The sequence below is a fragment of the Hylobates moloch genome, unplaced genomic scaffold (assembly GCF_009828535.3).
Source record: "Hylobates moloch isolate HMO894 unplaced genomic scaffold, HMol_V3 SCAFFOLD_5, whole genome shotgun sequence".
Classification (NCBI taxonomy): Eukaryota; Metazoa; Chordata; class Mammalia; order Primates; family Hylobatidae; genus Hylobates; species Hylobates moloch.
In genome coordinates, this window is record NW_026652280.1 from 113,759,845 (window position 1) to 113,776,899 (window position 17,055).

Here is a 17,055-nt window from a genome sequence, read left to right on the forward strand (position 1 = left end):
TGCTAAAAGATAACTGCTAGAATCCAAGGCTTTCAAAAACAGATAAACAACTTTCCCACTCCCTGGCATGGTCACATCCATTTAACATCATTTACTGGGTGCTCCACACTATAAGCACTATAGGTACATAATCTTATTAAAAGGATCCAAATATTATAACCCTGAATGGAACAGTTGGATATGACAACCAAGGTAATCATTTTCCATTGATTTGTACTTACCCCTCAGTAACCTTTTTCCTGACACACCAGTAAAAAATTCCTGTTGCTTTTGCTCAATGTCATCTTTGCCTCTTTCATACAATTTACAGTTGGTTAGCCAAATGACCTAAAAACTGTACTATATATTGATTTATTGCTCTAGCACTTATCCTCAGATGACATGAACACAGGTGTACATATTGTCTATCACATACTCTGATACATATTTTTTACAAATGATAAGAGTACATCTTCTGTAAAAACAAAGTGAGACAAGTTTGGGAAGAAAATTCTTTCCAACAGAACACCTATCTCTCTCTACTCTCCTAAGTTTTCTCCACCCCTACTGCACAATTCCATATTAACAGCTTAACTGGTTTCCTCCAAATTGTACTCTCAACTTCCCCCCTTTATTTGAGACTCTGTCACCCAGACCAGAGTGCAGTACACGATCATGGTTCATTCACTGCAGCCTTGACCTCCGGGGCTCAATCCACCCTCCTACCTCAGCCTCCCGAGTAACTGGGACTACCAGCACACGCCACCACGCCCAGCTAATTTTTTTGTATTTTTTGTAGAGACAGGGTTTCACCATGTTGCTCAGGCTGGTCTCAAACTCCTAGACTCAAGTGATCCATCTACCTCAGCCTCCAAAAGTGCTGGGATTACAGGTGTGAGCCACGATGCTAGCCTCAAGCCCCTTTTCTAAGCTCCCCTCTCCCAATTCATTATTCACCTCTCAACTGAAGCTTTTAAAAATGCACATCTGAAAAAAAAAAAAAAAAATGTGTACCTGTCCCCCACTTAAAACCTTAGGACAAAGACCAAAATTCCTAATTTGGATTACCAGGCCGTGCAAGATCTGGACCATGATCACTTGCATAGCCTTGTTTCATCTGCGCTTTTCCCCAGGCGCTTTCTCTTCCAATACTACCAAGTCTCTCTGAGTTCCCACAACAGACCTTGCCTTCTCTGGCCCTAGTTCCTTCAACATGTTTCCTCTCTGAACTTCATTTTCCCCCTTAGCCTTCTCTTTTCCTAACTTTTACTTACCCTTCTAGTCTCTGCTTAAAGCTCACTTCTTCAGTGTGGCAGAGGCTGTTGCTTTGTATCAAAATCAATAGTTCACTTAGATTTATTTGGAATGACTATTGCAACAGAACAAAAGAAAAGTAAGGGCTTTGTGTTTAGTAAAAAGGTACTACATTTCAGTACCTGCACATGACGGTCTATAGGTCTATAAAGCTTAGAATTAAGAAAACTATACGTTGAGGAGTTTCCAGGATAAGAAAAAGTTAAAATTAACAAAGCAGAGATCAATATGAAACATAAACAATATGCCAGCAAAGGCTGAAGGAAAATGGGACTTAAGTAAGGCAATAGCAGTTTGGAGAATGGAAGATGGAGGAGGCTCTTTCAGAAGAATGAGATGACTTTTGCTATGCTAGTATGCCAAAGGATGTGGAAAAATAAAAAACTGTGTAGAGTAAGGAGATATATTTAACTGGAGCAGAAGACACTAGCAAAAAAGTACTGGAACTCTTACAGATAAAAGAGACCTTAAAAGATTCTAAAACCCCCTAATTCCGAGATGAGAAAAAGGCGATCCAGGCCAGGCATGGTGGCTCATGCGTGTAATCTCTGCACTTTGGGAGGCCGAGGCAGGTGGATCACTTGAGGTCAGGAGTCTGAGACCAGCCTGGCCAACATGGCAAAACCCTATCTCTACTAAAAATACAAATATTAGCCAGGCATGGTGGTGCGTGCCTGTAGTGCCTGTAGTCCTAGCTACTTAGGAGGCAGAGGTATGAGAATCACTTGAACCCACCAGTGCACTCTGGCCTGAACCCGCCACGGCACTCCGGCCTGGGCGACAGGGCGAGACCCTGTCTCAAATCAAAAAAAAAAAAAAAAACCAGCACAAAAAAAAACAAACAAATATTTTTTTTTTGTTTTTTGTTTTTTTTTTTTTTTTGAGACGGAGTCTCGCTCTGTCGCCCAGGCTGGAGTGAAGTGGCACAATCTCGGCTCACTGCAAGCTCCGCCTCCCGGGTTCACGCCATTCTCCTGCCTCAGCCTCTCAGAGTAGCTGGGATTACAGGCGCCCGCCACCACGCCCGGCTAATTTTTTTTTGTATTTTTAGTAGAGACGGGGTTTCACCGTGGTCTCGATCTCCTGACCTCGTGATCCACCCGCCTCGGCCTCCCAAAGTGCTGGGATTACAAGCGTGAGCCACCGCGCCCGGCCAGGCCAAACAAGTTTTACCCAGAGCTAATGAGTAGCAATGCTGGCAAAGGTCTTCTCATTCTTTTTCCTTAAGCACTCTGGGAAAGCACTGTACCAGGTACCCTTAAAGAATCTAAAAGAAATGTAAGTTTCCTTACCTTCAAAGAACTTAAAATGTTGCTGAAATTATAATAACACATGAAAAAGAAAGAAAAATATGAAAACAGGATGTAAATTTTTCAAGTGCCAAATTATGCACTACAGGAATATATTAGGCATTTAGGACCTGGGTTCCAACAACTAAAGGGAAGATCAGGAACAAAAACAAAAGGAACCAAAAGACAAACCAGTGATTGTTGAAGTGGTACTTAAAGGAAAATAATCTTGATGACTTGCGTTCAGAATGGCACAAAGGGAGAGGAAGGGAAGATAACGGCAGGAATAACAGTAAATTTTTTTTTTAAAAGACCTAAAAAAATACAGACTGCTGTTATACACTCATGCAGGTGGCAGATCGAGCAGCTCATGTCTGCAAAATTACTTCAAATTACAAGACCAGTTACAATATATAACTAACAAGCTGCACAAGTTCCAAGTGTAAGAACTTTACAAGGCCGGTATGACTCACTGATTTGTACCAACAAATCATTGATGGAGCTGTGCTTATAAAAACAAAAGCACAGAATGAAAGAAGTCTATTTTCCAAAGAATTGTGAACTTTTGAGATTATCTCTTCTTTTTTTACTTTTAGAAGGAAGTTCTGGTTTGGTTTGAAGTCTCAAGTTACCAACGAACTTGCTCAAAAAACCACAAAACTACAGTGTCGAGAGACAGGATAAACTATTCACGAAGGTATCACCAGCAAAAGTTCTACTTGCCAACCAGAGCCAGTATATTTATAAGATCTCTTTCACCATTTTATTCTAAGATGCTTTACTGGCTTGGCTGCCTCCAGTTCCAACCGCAAGTACTTTACTAAAATATCCTTCAAGCCAGGAAGAGTATCTTAAAGTCAACGACACCCTTCATCATAACAGTATTATAACACAGAACCCTGGGATAATTACATCTAAAGATCCAAAATCACCAGCTGAATAATGAAAATTAGGTCAAATGATTTGTCAGATTTTAAAATGTTTTATAGAAAGTTTTAGGCTTCTATATGAAAAAACCTAGTAATGGTTTGCATTCTCTATAATCTTACAAAAAAAAAAAAAAAAAAACCCTACAGACCAGAGATCAAAAATAGCTTTACACAAACAAAAGGAAAATTGTAGGTTTGCTGAGGGCATCAGCCACTTAATTTAACCCCATTTCATCAGGAGCAGGAAGCCACACTGCTGTTTTCACCAGTTACTAAGAAACAAGATAAAGGACAGATTGGGACAGAGAGTCTATAGCTGAAAGTATTATGTTGATGCAATTACTGAGAATTCCCGAAGTGTCACTAATAGACAAGAAAGAGCATCTAGGACTGCCTCTAAATGAGTCTACCTACAACAGAATCAGTGATTAAGTAAAGAAAAGACTTGCTGGAGCTTGGGGGTTTTTCCCCCTCTTCCCTGTCCCCATCCTCCCATCCTGAACCCCCCTCCCCAAGTAGGAAAGAAAGCTCGCCCAGCATAAACACAGGCCATTGCTCACAGCTCGTCACCACAACAAACTGGAGGTTAGACCAACGCTCCTGGAGACGGAACTCCACGTCTTGGTTGCTAGGCACAAAAAGGGGACTCTTCCCCACAGAACCTGTGAACAGTGTGGGCCTTACCAGAATTTTGGTTGTTTCTCCACCTTCCCCCCTCCCCGCACCTTTTGTTTTAACGAAAGCTTTGAAAGTGGTGGCAGCAAAAGTTTCCCTTTGGGCCAGACCTCCAGATCTGCCTTGTACAGATATACATTAGGTGGGCTGGTCTCACGTAGTCTCCACCGTCATTAAAAATTACAAGCCTAACGACTACAGAACATCAGCGGAGACGACAGAAACGCTTCCACACCCACCCCACTGTCGTCCTCTCCAGGCACGGCTTCCTGGTCCCAAACAGCACAAATAACCCAAAACCATGGTGATAAGCGGAGCTGTGAAGTACACACGCACAAGCCACACACTGGGAACCTGCCACGACAGCCGGGGAAAAAACCGGCCGAGTGAGGAGACGCAAGGCGGTCCCCTGTCACTTAAGGACAACACGCCCAGGCGAGAAGTGGCAGGAGGCAGGGGTACTTGCCCCGAAAACCAGCCCGGAGCCTCCCCACCTTGCTGGGAACTCAATCCCCTCAGCGGCCGTGAGCGGCCAGGCCGCAGGACGCGGCGCCCGGTCCCGGGCAGGGGCCCTCTGAGGAAGGCGCCCCCCGCAGGCTGGGCGCTCCAGGAGAGCCGGCGGCCGGCCCGGCCCCGCCTCGGGGAGCTGAGGGGAAGTCGCTCCCCGCCGAGGCCCCCTCCTGTCCGTGCCTACTCACCGCCGGTGTGTCTGGTTCTCAGCCGCGAGCTGGGGCTGCCGTGAGGAGGCGGCGGAGGAGACGAGATCTGGGGCCCCGCAGCCGGGTCATCATACCCCCCGCGCGAGCCGGCCCGGGCCCCGGCCCCCGCCCCCCGGAGCCGTCCCCGCGCCCGTCCCGCAGGGGGAGCCTCCTCAGCCTCCCGCCCGCTCCACCACCCAGCCCCTTCCCGCCGCCGCCGCCGCCGCCTCAGCCCCGCGCGCTCCCGCCTCGGCCTCCTGCTGCCGTCCGGGGCTACCGCCGGGCCCCTTGCTCCGCAGCCGCCGTTGTCGCCAGACCCGACGAGTGGAATGCCGAGCGTCCGCCCCTCAACCCGGCCGGCCCCGCCTCGCCGGAACTATTCACCCGCCCCGCGCCATGACACCTACTGAGGCGGAAGTGCGGCTGAATGAACTCTCTAGGACGACCGCATAGTACTGATCGCAGTGGGAGTGGGTGGGCCTTGAGTGGGTGGGCCTCCGTAGGGAGCCAGCGTGGATCGAGTGCGGGGGCTGGACTTCCCGCCCCCTCCGCACTGTAGACTCCGCGGTGATTTAAAAGTGCCTGGCGGTGGTACGGGATCCAACTGTAAAATGTCATCCCAGCTAGTGTGACATCACCACAGTCTAGTATGACACCCCCAGAGCTTGGACAGTGTACTGGAAGACAATGCCTAGCAGAGGAGCTCCACTGCCGGTGAGGGATTACCTCAGGTTAGGCTTTAATGTTTCGTTGCCCTCTCGAGACGTTCTAGCAATGTGACATCTGTGTACCATATCTGGAAGTCTCCCTGTATGTCAAGAGCCGCTTAGGGGAGTCTCCCATTGCCGCCGTGGGAACCTGTGTTTACATCACGAGGGGAGAGAATAGCTGTACTCTGAACTCAAACGCTCAAAACATGCAGTGAGCGAATGCTAGCATAATTTTCTTGCCTCTACTAGAAGGAAGTAAGGCTGGGTATTTAGGAAACAGAACGCGTTGGGCACAACATTCGGAGAAAATGGACACAGAAAATTAGGTTATCCTAATAGAAAAGCAGTTGCGATCTCCCAAAGTCAAGAGATTCTGTAGGACTTCCGATATATTTCCTGCTGTGTAAAATATTCAGATTCCTGAAGTGGGGGACATTTTTAGGGCAACTGTAATCTCTTCATTTTTTCCATCCCACAAGTGCTGGAGGCAGCAGTGATCTGAGCTCTAGAAAGTGACTGTCCGTCACCATCGGTATTTGCATATACTCTGTGAGGAGAAGGGCAGATGTGGCTAAGACGAAATTCTACTATCAAGTTTTGTTTCTCAAATCTCACTCATTAACATCTTTGATTTCCTTGGATCCCCATAACACACACAGAAAACTATAATTTTTGTAAAATGTGCTGAAGTACCTTTTAAGGGAAGTCATTTGGCTTTCTCTCTGGCTTAACAACACGGGGAGCAGTTCCATTTTATCTGGAACAGGGAAGTTTATTTCCCTAGATAACTAGGGTTACCAAAAATGTTTGACCCCACAAGGGAGTTTTGTTTGCATATTTTCACAGAAACTTCCTTCTACTACTTAAAGAACTTAAAGTCCTCACATTGGGCTGACCTGGGAAACATGAAGACAAAAAAAGTGGGTAAACATGCCTGCTTGATGAGCCAGAAAAAAAGGCAGAAACCTGTGGTCTGGGTAGAACAGATCCTGCTCAGAATGTAAGCTTCAAACACACTGTTTATCATGCCTTGGTTCAGCCTAACTCTCTGACATGTTCCTAAACTCCTGCTCTCTCAAGTTATGTCCCCTTCCTCTTTTCAAATATCTCTCAGAATTCACCCTTTCGGGAACATTTGCTGATTGACTTCTATTTTATTTGAATTCTGCATCATCATCTGATTACTTAAATTAACCTGTACCTTCTTTATTTATACTTGTTAACCTCTATTTTCATTGCTCTTAGGTCCTCAGTCTTTCTCACTATATGGAGAGCTTCTTAAAGTCTGTATTTTCTCCTCTTTAGTATCATTCACTCATTCATCCAGCAAACTGCTTGTGTGCCTGCTCTGTGCTATACACTCTTCTAGACACTGGGTCAGGTATGAATGAGATAGGTGAATAAGGCATGGTCTTTTCCCTCAGGGACCTTACAATCTGATGAGGAAAAAACGTGTGCAGACATATATAAGTGAGAGAGTGAGAGAAGAACATCAGAAGTGATATTTGAGCATAGTAAGGTCAAAGAAGTTTCAAAGTTTAGTCATTTGTCCATTCAATAACTATTTATAGAGCATCTTCTGTGTGCTAGGCACTATATAAGAAATTAAGGGGCTAGGTGTGGTGGCTCATGCCTGTAATCCCAGCACTTTGGGAGGCCGAGGCGGGTGAATCACCTGAGATCAGGAGTTTGAGACCAGCCTGGCCAACATGGTGAAACCCCGTCTCTACTAAAAGTACAAACATTAGCCAAGGTAGTGGCGCATGCCTGTAATCCCAGCTACCCCGGAGGCTAAGGCAGAAGAATCACTGGAACCCAGGAGAAGGAGGTTGCCTTGAGCCGAGATTGCACCATTGCACTCCAGCCTGGGTGACGGAGTGAGACTCTGTCTCAAAAAAAAAGAAAGAAAGAAAGAAAAAAGAAATTAAGCCTACACAGAAGAAAAGGCATGGTCTGTGCCCTGAAGGAGCTTACAGTTAAGCAGATAAGTTGCACGATATGGAAGTAGTAAGGTAAATTGAGTCCGATTTTGAAAGGCAACGTAGAGCTGTTAGAAGTTTATTCGCACAGGTAGCCAGGCACAGTGGCTCATGCTTGTAATCCCAGCACTTTGGGAAGCCAAGGTGGCAGATCACTGGAGGTCAGGAGTTCGAGACCAGCCTGGCCAACACAGTGAAACCCCATCTCTACTACAAATACAAAAATTAGCCAGATGTGGTGGCATATGCTTGTAATCCCAGCTACTTGGGAGGCTGAAGCAGGAGAATCGCTTAAATCCAGGAGGCAGAGGTTGCAGTGAGCCGAGATCGTGCCACTGCAGTCTAGCTTGGGCAAACAGAGCGAGACTCCGTCTCAAAAAAGAAGTTTATTCAGACAGGTAATGTGAGAGAAAACTAGTGATGATGAAGGAAGAGGGCTGGCTGGAGTGGGTAAAGACTGGAGAAAGGGATCCTAACTAGAAAACTATGATGAGGGTTTGATTACACAGGAAAGAAGGCAAGAAAGGGGCAGATATGTGAAATATATCCTCCTAAACAAAGTCAGAGCAGCTGGAATGGGAGATGGAGCAGTTAGCAATTGGAAGCATTCAAGTCTCATTCAGGGTATGACATCCTTCTAGGGCCTAGAGCCTAGATTCAGTGTTGCAGCCGAGAAGTCATTTGCCCAAGAGCGGCAGTGCTTAAGGCCAAACAGGAGAAGCTGACGAGAAGGCTGTGTCTTGAGAGAAGCTGAACCAAAAAGCTAGGCAAACTATTCAAACAAATAGTGAATCCTAGGGGCTAGGAAAAAAAGAGAATTTAAATAGAAGTCAACAGGTTGTGAAACTGGGAAAACCAGATTAGAGTGAAGGTCTGCAGTAAAGGATAAAAAGCAGAAAAGTCCCTTGAGCCAACAGGAGGAGAACCTCAATGATTTTTTTTAAATCCAGACCCGAGAATACTTTTTATTTGTAAATAATGTTAAACATACAGATATGTTGCAAGAGTGACAAAAATAGGACCCAGATTATTAACATCTTGCCCCTTTTGCTTTATCATTTGCAGTTATAGATAGATAGAGTTATATTACACACATACATGCCTTTTTTTTTTTTTTTTTTGACAGAGTCTCACTCTGTCACCTAGACTGGAGTGCAGTGGCATGATCTCGGCTCACTGCAACCTCCGCCTCCTGGGTTTAAGCGATTCTCCTGTCTCAGCCTCCCGAGTAGCTGGGATTACAGGTGCCCACTGCCACACCCAGCTAATTTTTTTGTATTTTAGTAGAGACGGGGTTTCACCGTGTTGCCCAGGCTGGTCTCGAACTCCTGAACTCAGGCAATCCACCTGCCTCAGCCTCCCAAAGTGTTAAGATTGTAGGTGTGAGCCACCGTGCCCGGCCCACATACATATTTTTTTTTTCCGAGCAGTTGAAAGTAAATCGCATGCATCATGCTCCTTTACCACATAATACTTGAATATCCTAATAAGTACATTCTCTTATGTAAACAAAATACATACAATTAACAACTCCAGGAAATTTAACATTGCTGTAATACTTTACCATCCATGTTCCAAATGTTGTCAGTTGATCCAATATCATCTTTCTTAGCATTTTTTCATTTTCCAGCACAAGATCCAGTTTAGGATCATATATTACATTTAATTGTCATGTCTCTTTAGTGTTCTTTAATCTGGCACAGTTCCTCAGCTTTTCTTTGTCTTTAATATTTTTGAAGAATACAGGCCTTTTTCTGGTAAAGGGGTAATAAAATGTTCTTCATGGCTGGGTGCAGTGGCTCACGCCTGTAATCCCAGCACTTTGGGAGGCCGAGGTGGGTAGATTGCAAGGTCAGGAGTTCAAGACCAGCCTGGCCAAGATGGTGAAACCCCATCTCTACTAAAAATACAAAAATTAGCCAGGCGTGGTGGCGGGCGCCTGTAATCCCAGCTACTTGGGAGGCTGAGGCAGAGAATTGCTTGAACCCAGGAGGCGGAGGTTTCAGTGAGCCAAGATCAAGCCACTGCATTCCAGCCTGGGCGACAGAGCGAGACTCTGTCCCCCCGACCAAAAAAAAAAGATCTGAGCACTAGGCCCACAATGATTTATTATTGAATGCTTGGATATGAATGTCAGCCCTTCAGTCTCCCTACTCATCCCTTTCCTCAGAGTTGCAAGACTTAGGTATCACCAAGATTTTTCTCTTAAGACTCCTTTTAAGTATCCCTAGCAGAGAAAACTTGCATAGGGAAATTTGGCAGACACTGTTCATTGCCTATTCAAATGAATAGTTAGGTTTAGCTAACTTCTGTAGTAAACAATCCCCATACCTCAGGGGCTTATGGAAAGGTCACTGCTGGCTGGTCCATGATGGCATGTGCCTATAGGCCCAGCTTCTCAGGAGGCTGAGGCAGGAGGATTGCTTGAGCCCAGGAGTTCAAATCAAGCCTGGGCAACATATTGAGACCCCCATCTCTAAGGTAGATAGATTAGGTACATAGATGGATGGATGGATGGATGGATGGATGGATGGATGGATGGATGGATAGATAGATGATAGATGATAGATAGATAGATAGATAGATAGATAGATAGATAGATAGATAGATAGATAGATAGATAGATAGATAGATAGATAGATAGATAGATAGATAGATAGATGTTATTACTGATCTTGGTGAGAGCCACTACTCCCATCTCTGAGATAGATAGATAGATAGATAGATAGATAGATAGATAGATAGATAGATAGATAGATAAAGTATTTGATCTTCGAGAGAGTGGGCAGAAGCTGTGTGGTTCCTATATAGGATTACTCATAGTATGAGTGATGACTGACAACCTGGGAAGAATGGCTTGGTCCAACTGAATGATAGAATCTATTCTGGTCAATACCCATATTCAGCTCTCAATATCCAAGGAATCTGCTTGGGTCCACATCAGCTACATCTGAGAAGTCATGAAATGAATCATTTTGACTACATTCTCTATCACTTCTCTTCTCACAGGAATAAACCAGGAAAAGTTGTTCTGGCCCCTCATCTGGTTTCATGAAGGACAATATCTAGCATGACAGTGACAGGGGTTAGAATAATGGACATTTTGGGGACTGGGTCCTAGCAGAAATGATGGAATAATGGAACAGGAGTTTGGATGAAGGGGCATATTATGGGATTAAAGAAGATTTGAATACAAGCTTTCCTAATAAATGAAAGGGGAGGTGAAACTATAGCATGCTGATGGCTGCACAGCATTGTGAATGCACTGAATGCACTAAATACACTAACTGTCCACTTTAAAATGTTTAGTAATATGCCGATTTTATCTAAATTAAAAAAAGGAAGCAACATAGTGAGTCCTCGTCTCTACAACAATTTTATTCAGATGTCTTGGAGGATAAAACTTTCTTTTTTTAATTAGCCAGGTATGGTGGCACACACCTGTAGTCCCAGCTATTCAGGAGGGTAAGGTGGGAGGATTGCTTGAGCACGAGAAGTTGAGGCTGCAGTGAGCTATGATCTTGTCACTACACTCCAGCCTGGGCAACGAAGCAAGACCCTGTCTCAAAAAAAAAAAAAAAAAAAGTGGGGTGGCAGGGAGGGAAGTTTTCAGGATTTAGAGACAAGGTGCAGTTACCCTTAATTTTCCAGGGTCAACCCAGAGACTATTGTGGGGAAAGAACAAATGCCTTGACTCCTTATTTAACCCATGTTTATGACTCCTCAGACCCTCCTTCCTCCATAATCATTTCTAATGTCACCCTTTTCTACACATAATGATCTTATTCTTTCTCACTTTTCTCGTATACCAACTGTTTATTTAGCAAAAGCAAGGAATAGTGCTTTTTCTCCCTTTCCTTGGGTCATCATTTCTCATTATTATGCTTCCTCTGTTATGTAGTTTCTAACCTTTTCTTTTTTTAAAAAATCATCCTCCCCACTCTACGATTCTCACCTTTTCTTTGGCCAACTGTTACACAGAATTTAGCATCTGCATTCCATATGTCTTTCCCTATCATCAATTTCAAGCAACATCTAAAACCAAAATAAATGGTTTGGGAAGGCACACAGAGACCCACATGAAAAGGGCAATGGAGCAGAACAGGAACTTGAAATTTAATAATTGAATATTATTTGTGCTAAGTCATTTTGCACTTCCCACAAACTCAGAAATCAAAAAGCCCCAATGAAATGTCCCCTGCCCAACACAATTCCTTACACATGGTTGGTGCTATAACTGTTTTGATGAGTAAATTACTGAGTGCTTATTCACAGTGCTCAAAGCATCAGGATCAGTTAACTATAGAATAGGGATTAAGAAACTTCAAATGGACTGGGTACAATGGCTCCTACTTGTAATCCCAGCATTTTCAGAGGCTGAGGCAGGAGGATCGCTTGAGTCCAGGAGTTGAAGGACCAGTGTGCGCAACATAGTGAGACCTCATCTTTACAAGAAAAAATTAAAAATTAGCCAGGTGTGGTGGTGTGCACCTGTGGTCCCAGCTACTTGAGAGGGAGGCTGAGGTTGGAGGACTGCTTCAGCATAAGAGACTGAGACTTGTGCCACTGTACTCCAGCCTGAGTGACAGAGCCAGATCCTGTCTCAAAATAAACAAACAAAAAAAAAGAGAGAGAAGAAGGGAGGGAGGAAGGAAGTCAGGGAGGGAGGGAGACTTCATATTGGTCACGCCTGTAATTCCAGAACTTCAGGATTGGGAGGCCGAGGCAGGAGGATTGCTTGAGGACAGGAGTTCAAGACCAGCCTGAGCAACATAACAAGACCTCATCTCTATTGAAAAAAGAAGAAACCTCAAAATAACAATTATCATCATTGACTGTGAATTTAATTTTTTTTATTATTACTTTTGTAAACTCACTTTGATGACACCTGTAAGCAGTCAACAAGTGGTTCTTTTCACTCAGGGTAGGATAGGGGAATGTGCTCTGTGAAAACCCTAGAGGGTAAATTCGCTGATGTGAAATAGGCTTTTACGTGACCAACCTCACTGCTCCTAGGATGTCCAGTATAGAAAAATAGGAGCTTCAAAGCCTGACATCCATAGGAATCCTGACTCTGGTAGGTATTAGGGTATGATGGTGGGCATCTTAATGAGCCTCACTTTCCTCATCCTGAAAATGAAGATGATAATACCTTTTCCTTACCTCCCTCATTCCATCCATCAGAAAATGTCTTCAGTGTTATTTCCAAAAGATACCCTGGCCGGGCGCGGTGGCTCAAGCATGTAATCCCAGCACTTTGGGAGGCCGAGGCGGGCAGGTCACCAGAGGTCAGGAGTTTGAGACCAGCCTGACCAACATGGTGAAAACCCGTCTCTACTAAAAATACAAAAATTAGCCGGGTGTGGTGGCAGACGCCTATAGTCTCAGCTACTTGGAAGGCTAAGGCAAGAGAATTGCTTGAACCCAGGAGGCAGAGGTTGCAGTGAGCCGAGATTGTGCCACTGCACCCCAGCCTGGGCAACAACAGCGAGACTCCATCTCAAAAAAAAAAAAAAATCCTGAATTTACTAATATTCATCTCCACTGATACCATCTGTGAAATTAGAAAGTCCATGAGAAGTGAAATATACAATAACAAATATAGATACTTGATACATCTATGTTGTGTGGGAAATATTTAAAAATTAAAAAATATGGCCAGGCGCAGTTGCTCATGCCTGTAATCCCGGCACTTTGGGAGGCCAAGGTGGGCAGATCACCTGAGGTCTTTTTTTTTTTTGAGACTGAGTCTCACTCTGTTGCCCAGGCTGGAGTGCAGTGTCACGATCTTGGCTCACTGCAACCTCCACCCGCTGGGTTCAAGTGATTCTCCTGCCTCAGCCTTCCGAGTAGCTGGGACTACAGGCATGCCCATCACACCCGGCTAATTTTTGTATTTTTAGTAGAGACGGGGTTTCACCATCTTGGCCAAGCTGGTCTTGAGCTCCTGACCTCATGATCCACTTGCCTCAGCCTCCCAAAGTGCTGGGGTTACAGGCATGAGCCACCATGCCTGGCCCTATAATAATCTTAATAATCTAAAAATAAAAAGTAAGGGCCGGGCGCGATTGCTCACGCCTGTAATCCCAGCACTTTGGGAGGCCGAGGCAGGCAGATCACCTGAGGTCGGGAGTTCAAGACCAGCCTGACCAACATGGAGAAACCCCGTCTCTACTAAAAATACAAAATAAGCCGGGCATGGTGGAGCATGCCTGTAATCCCAGCTGCTCGGGAGGCTGAGGCAGGAGAATCGCTTGACCCAGGAGACGGAGGTTGCGGTGAGCTGAGATCGTGCCATTGCTCTCCAGCCTGGGCAATAAGGGTGAAACTCCATCTCAAAAAATAATAATAATAAATAAAAATTAAAATTAAAAGTAAGCATTGGGTGCGGTGGTTCACACCTGTAATCCCAGCACTTTGGGAGGCTGAGGCAGGCGGATCACTTAAGTTCAGGAGTTTGAGACCACCCTGGCCAACATGGTGAAACCCCATGTCTACTAAAAATACAAAAATTTGCTGAGCATGGTGGTTCATGCCTGTAGTCCCAGCTGCTCGGGAGGCTGAGGCAGGAGAATCACTTGAACCTGAGAGGCGGATGTTGCAGTAAGCTGAGGTCATGCCACTGCACTCCAGCCTGGGTGACAGAGTGAGACTCCGTCTCAAAAAATAAATAAATAAATATAAATAAATAAAAAGTAAGTACTCTCTGATTAATGAAGTTTTTTTATTGAAGATTCTTAGTGTCTCAGGAAATGTAACCTCTAACCCTAAGACTTGTGTTGACTCCAAAGCAAGTAAAACATGCTATTTCTTTTAAGAAGATAGTTACAAAACATGCCTATTATAGGAAATGATGTTAAATTCATAAAATATTCCAATTATTTACTTATAAACTGGCTTACTCATTTCTTCCTGTTTTCTCATTCCCCACAAATATGTGTATTTATATATTATTTGTGTGTATACATATGGTTACAGATACACTTTTTCTTTGTGAAAGCTTTGGTGGAGGAAAAGATATTCTTTTTCACTGTAGCTGCTTGTAATAAAAAGGTACTCTAAAAGATTCCTATCTAGACACAGTGTAAATCCAGCCAGGTGTGGTGACTCATGCCTGTAATCTCAGGACTTTGGGAGGCCCAGGCAAGAGGATCATAAGGCCAGGAGTTCAAGACCAGTCTGGGCAACATAGTGAGACCACATCTCTACTTTAAAAAAAAAAAAATCAGATAGAATGTAAATCACCTTTCCCCAGCTCAGCTCACCAATATCTCTTATTGCTGTAAGAGCTTCCTAACTGGTATCCTGTTTTCATTTTTGCCCCATTCTCTGTTGTTTTCAAAAATATATAACAGATCATATAACTCCCCTAATTTAAAGCACTCCAATAGCTTATAAGTACACTTACAATCAAATTTAAACTTCTTACTTTAAACTATTAAGTCACTTCTGATCCAACACCTGCCTCCCTCTCTGACCTCATCTCCTCTTCTTCTCCTTCTGACACACTCTTCTTTGTTTATACATATATATTTCTTTTTTTTTTCTTTTTATTTTCGGAGACAGAGTCTCTCTCTGTCACCCAGGCTGGAGTGCAGTGGCACAAGCTCGGCTCACTGCAACCTCCACCTCCTAGGTTCAATTCTCCTGCCTCAGCCTCCCGAGTAGCTGGGATTACAGACACGCGCCACCACGCCCAACTAATTTCTTGCACTTTTAGTAGAGACAGGGTCTCATCATGTTGACCAGGCTGGTCTCGACCTCCTGACCTCAGGTGATCTGCCCACCTTGGCTTCCAAAGTGCTGGGATTACAAGCATGAGCCACCGTGCCCGGCCCGTGTGTGTGTGTGTGTGTGTGTGTGTGTGTGTGTAATATATATATATATTTCAACTTTTATTTTAGATTCAGGAGGTACACATAACAGGTTTGTTTCATAGGTATATTGCATAATATTGAGGTTTGGGGTATGATTGATCCCATCACCCAGGTAGTAAGCATAGTACCTAATAGTTTTTCAACCCTTGTCCCCTGCCCAGTTGTCCCCAGTGGCTGTTATTACTATCTTTCTGTCTGTGACCACCCAATGTCTAGCTTCCACTTATACATGAAAGCATGCAGTATTTGGTTTTCTGTTGCCGTGTTAATTTGCTTAGGATAATGGCCTCCAGCTGCATCATTGTTGCTGTAAAGGACATGATTTCTTTCTTTGTATGGCTGCATAGTATTCCCTGGCGTATATGTACCACATATTCTTTATCCAATCTGCTGGGTTATCTTATTTTTTTATTTTACACATCACAAGTTACCATTAACCAATCCACTGTTGATGGGCACCTAGGTTGCTTCCATGTCTTTGCTATTATGAATAGTGCTGGGATGGACAGATGAGTGCAGGTGTGTTTTTAGTAGGATGATTTATTTTCCTTTGAATATATGCCCAGGATGGGATTGCTGGGTCAAATAGTAGTTCTCTTTTCTTTCAGAAATCTCCAAACTGTTTTCCACAGTGGATGAACTAATTTACATTCCCTCCAACAGTGTATAAGCATTCCCTTTTCTCTGCAGCCTCACCAGCGTCTGTTGTTTTCTGACTTATTTTTTTTTTTTTTTTTTGAGATGGAGTCTTGCTCTGTTGTCCAGGCTGGAGTGCAGTGGCACGATCTCAGCTCACTGCAACCTCTGCCTCCTGGATTCAAGCAATTCTCCTGCCTCACCCTCCTGAGTAGCTGGGACTACAGGCGCCCGCCACCCACCGCGCCTGGCTATTTTTTGTATTTTTAGTAGAGACGGGGTTTCACTATTTTGGCCAGGCTGGTCTCGAACTCCTAACCTCGTGATCCTTCTGCCTTGGGCTCCCGAAGTGCTGGGATCACAGGTGTGAGCCACCACACCTGACCATTTTGACTTCTTAATAATAGCCATTCTGACCGGTGTGAGATGGTACCACATTGTGGTTTTGATTTGCATTTCTCTACACTCACTTCTTGATGTTCCTTAGGCACAAAGCTCATTCCCATCCTATCCCAGGGGCTGATTCTGCCTGAACCCTCTACCTATTCCCTACTCTCGGCAACATAGTGAGACCTCGTCTCTACAAAAACAATTTTTAAATTAGACCTCCCCACCAGGTCTTTACCTGGCTGGCTCATCACTCAGGTCTCATTTTGTTGTCAGTCCCACAGATGTACTTGAGCAAATAAGCCAGGAGAAAAAGTTTAAAATTGGGGTTTCAGATGTAGTACAATTTCTGGTAATGACAGGGTGGTGAGGTAGAGGGAGAATAAGGTCTTTGAAGATGAGGTCAAGGAAGCTGAGTGGCCAGGGTGTTGAAATCATCCAGAATGATGACAGGGTTGTGAAGGAGGAGAAGGCTGTGAGTCAGTGACTCAAGTCTTGATAAGTGAGGATGGGAAGGAGGGGATGGTATAGCTAGATAGTATGCACGTCATGGGAGGAGAGATGCTCACAGGAAGAAATGGC

General features: G+C 44.4%; 2 protein-coding genes across 7 annotated transcripts in view; one reads left to right on the top strand and one right to left on the bottom strand.

Moving 5' to 3' along the window:
• HIPK1 (homeodomain interacting protein kinase 1) overlaps positions 1-5,414 on the bottom strand; it is a 49,317-nt gene extending 43,903 nt beyond the window's left edge. For 2 of the 5 annotated variants that reach the window (XM_058439439.1, XM_058439438.1), the window contains exon 1: positions 5,292-5,414. The gene's annotated coding sequence lies outside the window, so the exon portion shown is untranslated. Of the gene's footprint in view, positions 1-1,253; positions 1,328-4,884; positions 5,016-5,291 lie in introns of those variants that run through there. The other 3 variants (XM_032154930.2, XM_032154928.2, XM_058439440.1) reach the window with 2 other exon arrangements.
• Positions 5,415-5,432: 18 nt separating this feature from the next.
• Positions 5,433-17,055, top strand: part of AP4B1 (adaptor related protein complex 4 subunit beta 1) — a 35,490-nt gene continuing 23,867 nt past the window's right edge. For both annotated transcript variants that reach the window (XM_058439444.1, XM_058439443.1), the window contains exon 1: positions 5,433-5,598. In XM_058439444.1, coding sequence (XP_058295427.1) covers positions 5,534-5,598 — 65 coding nt within the window. In that variant the 5' untranslated portion in view covers positions 5,433-5,533. The remainder of the gene's footprint in view (positions 5,599-17,055) is intronic.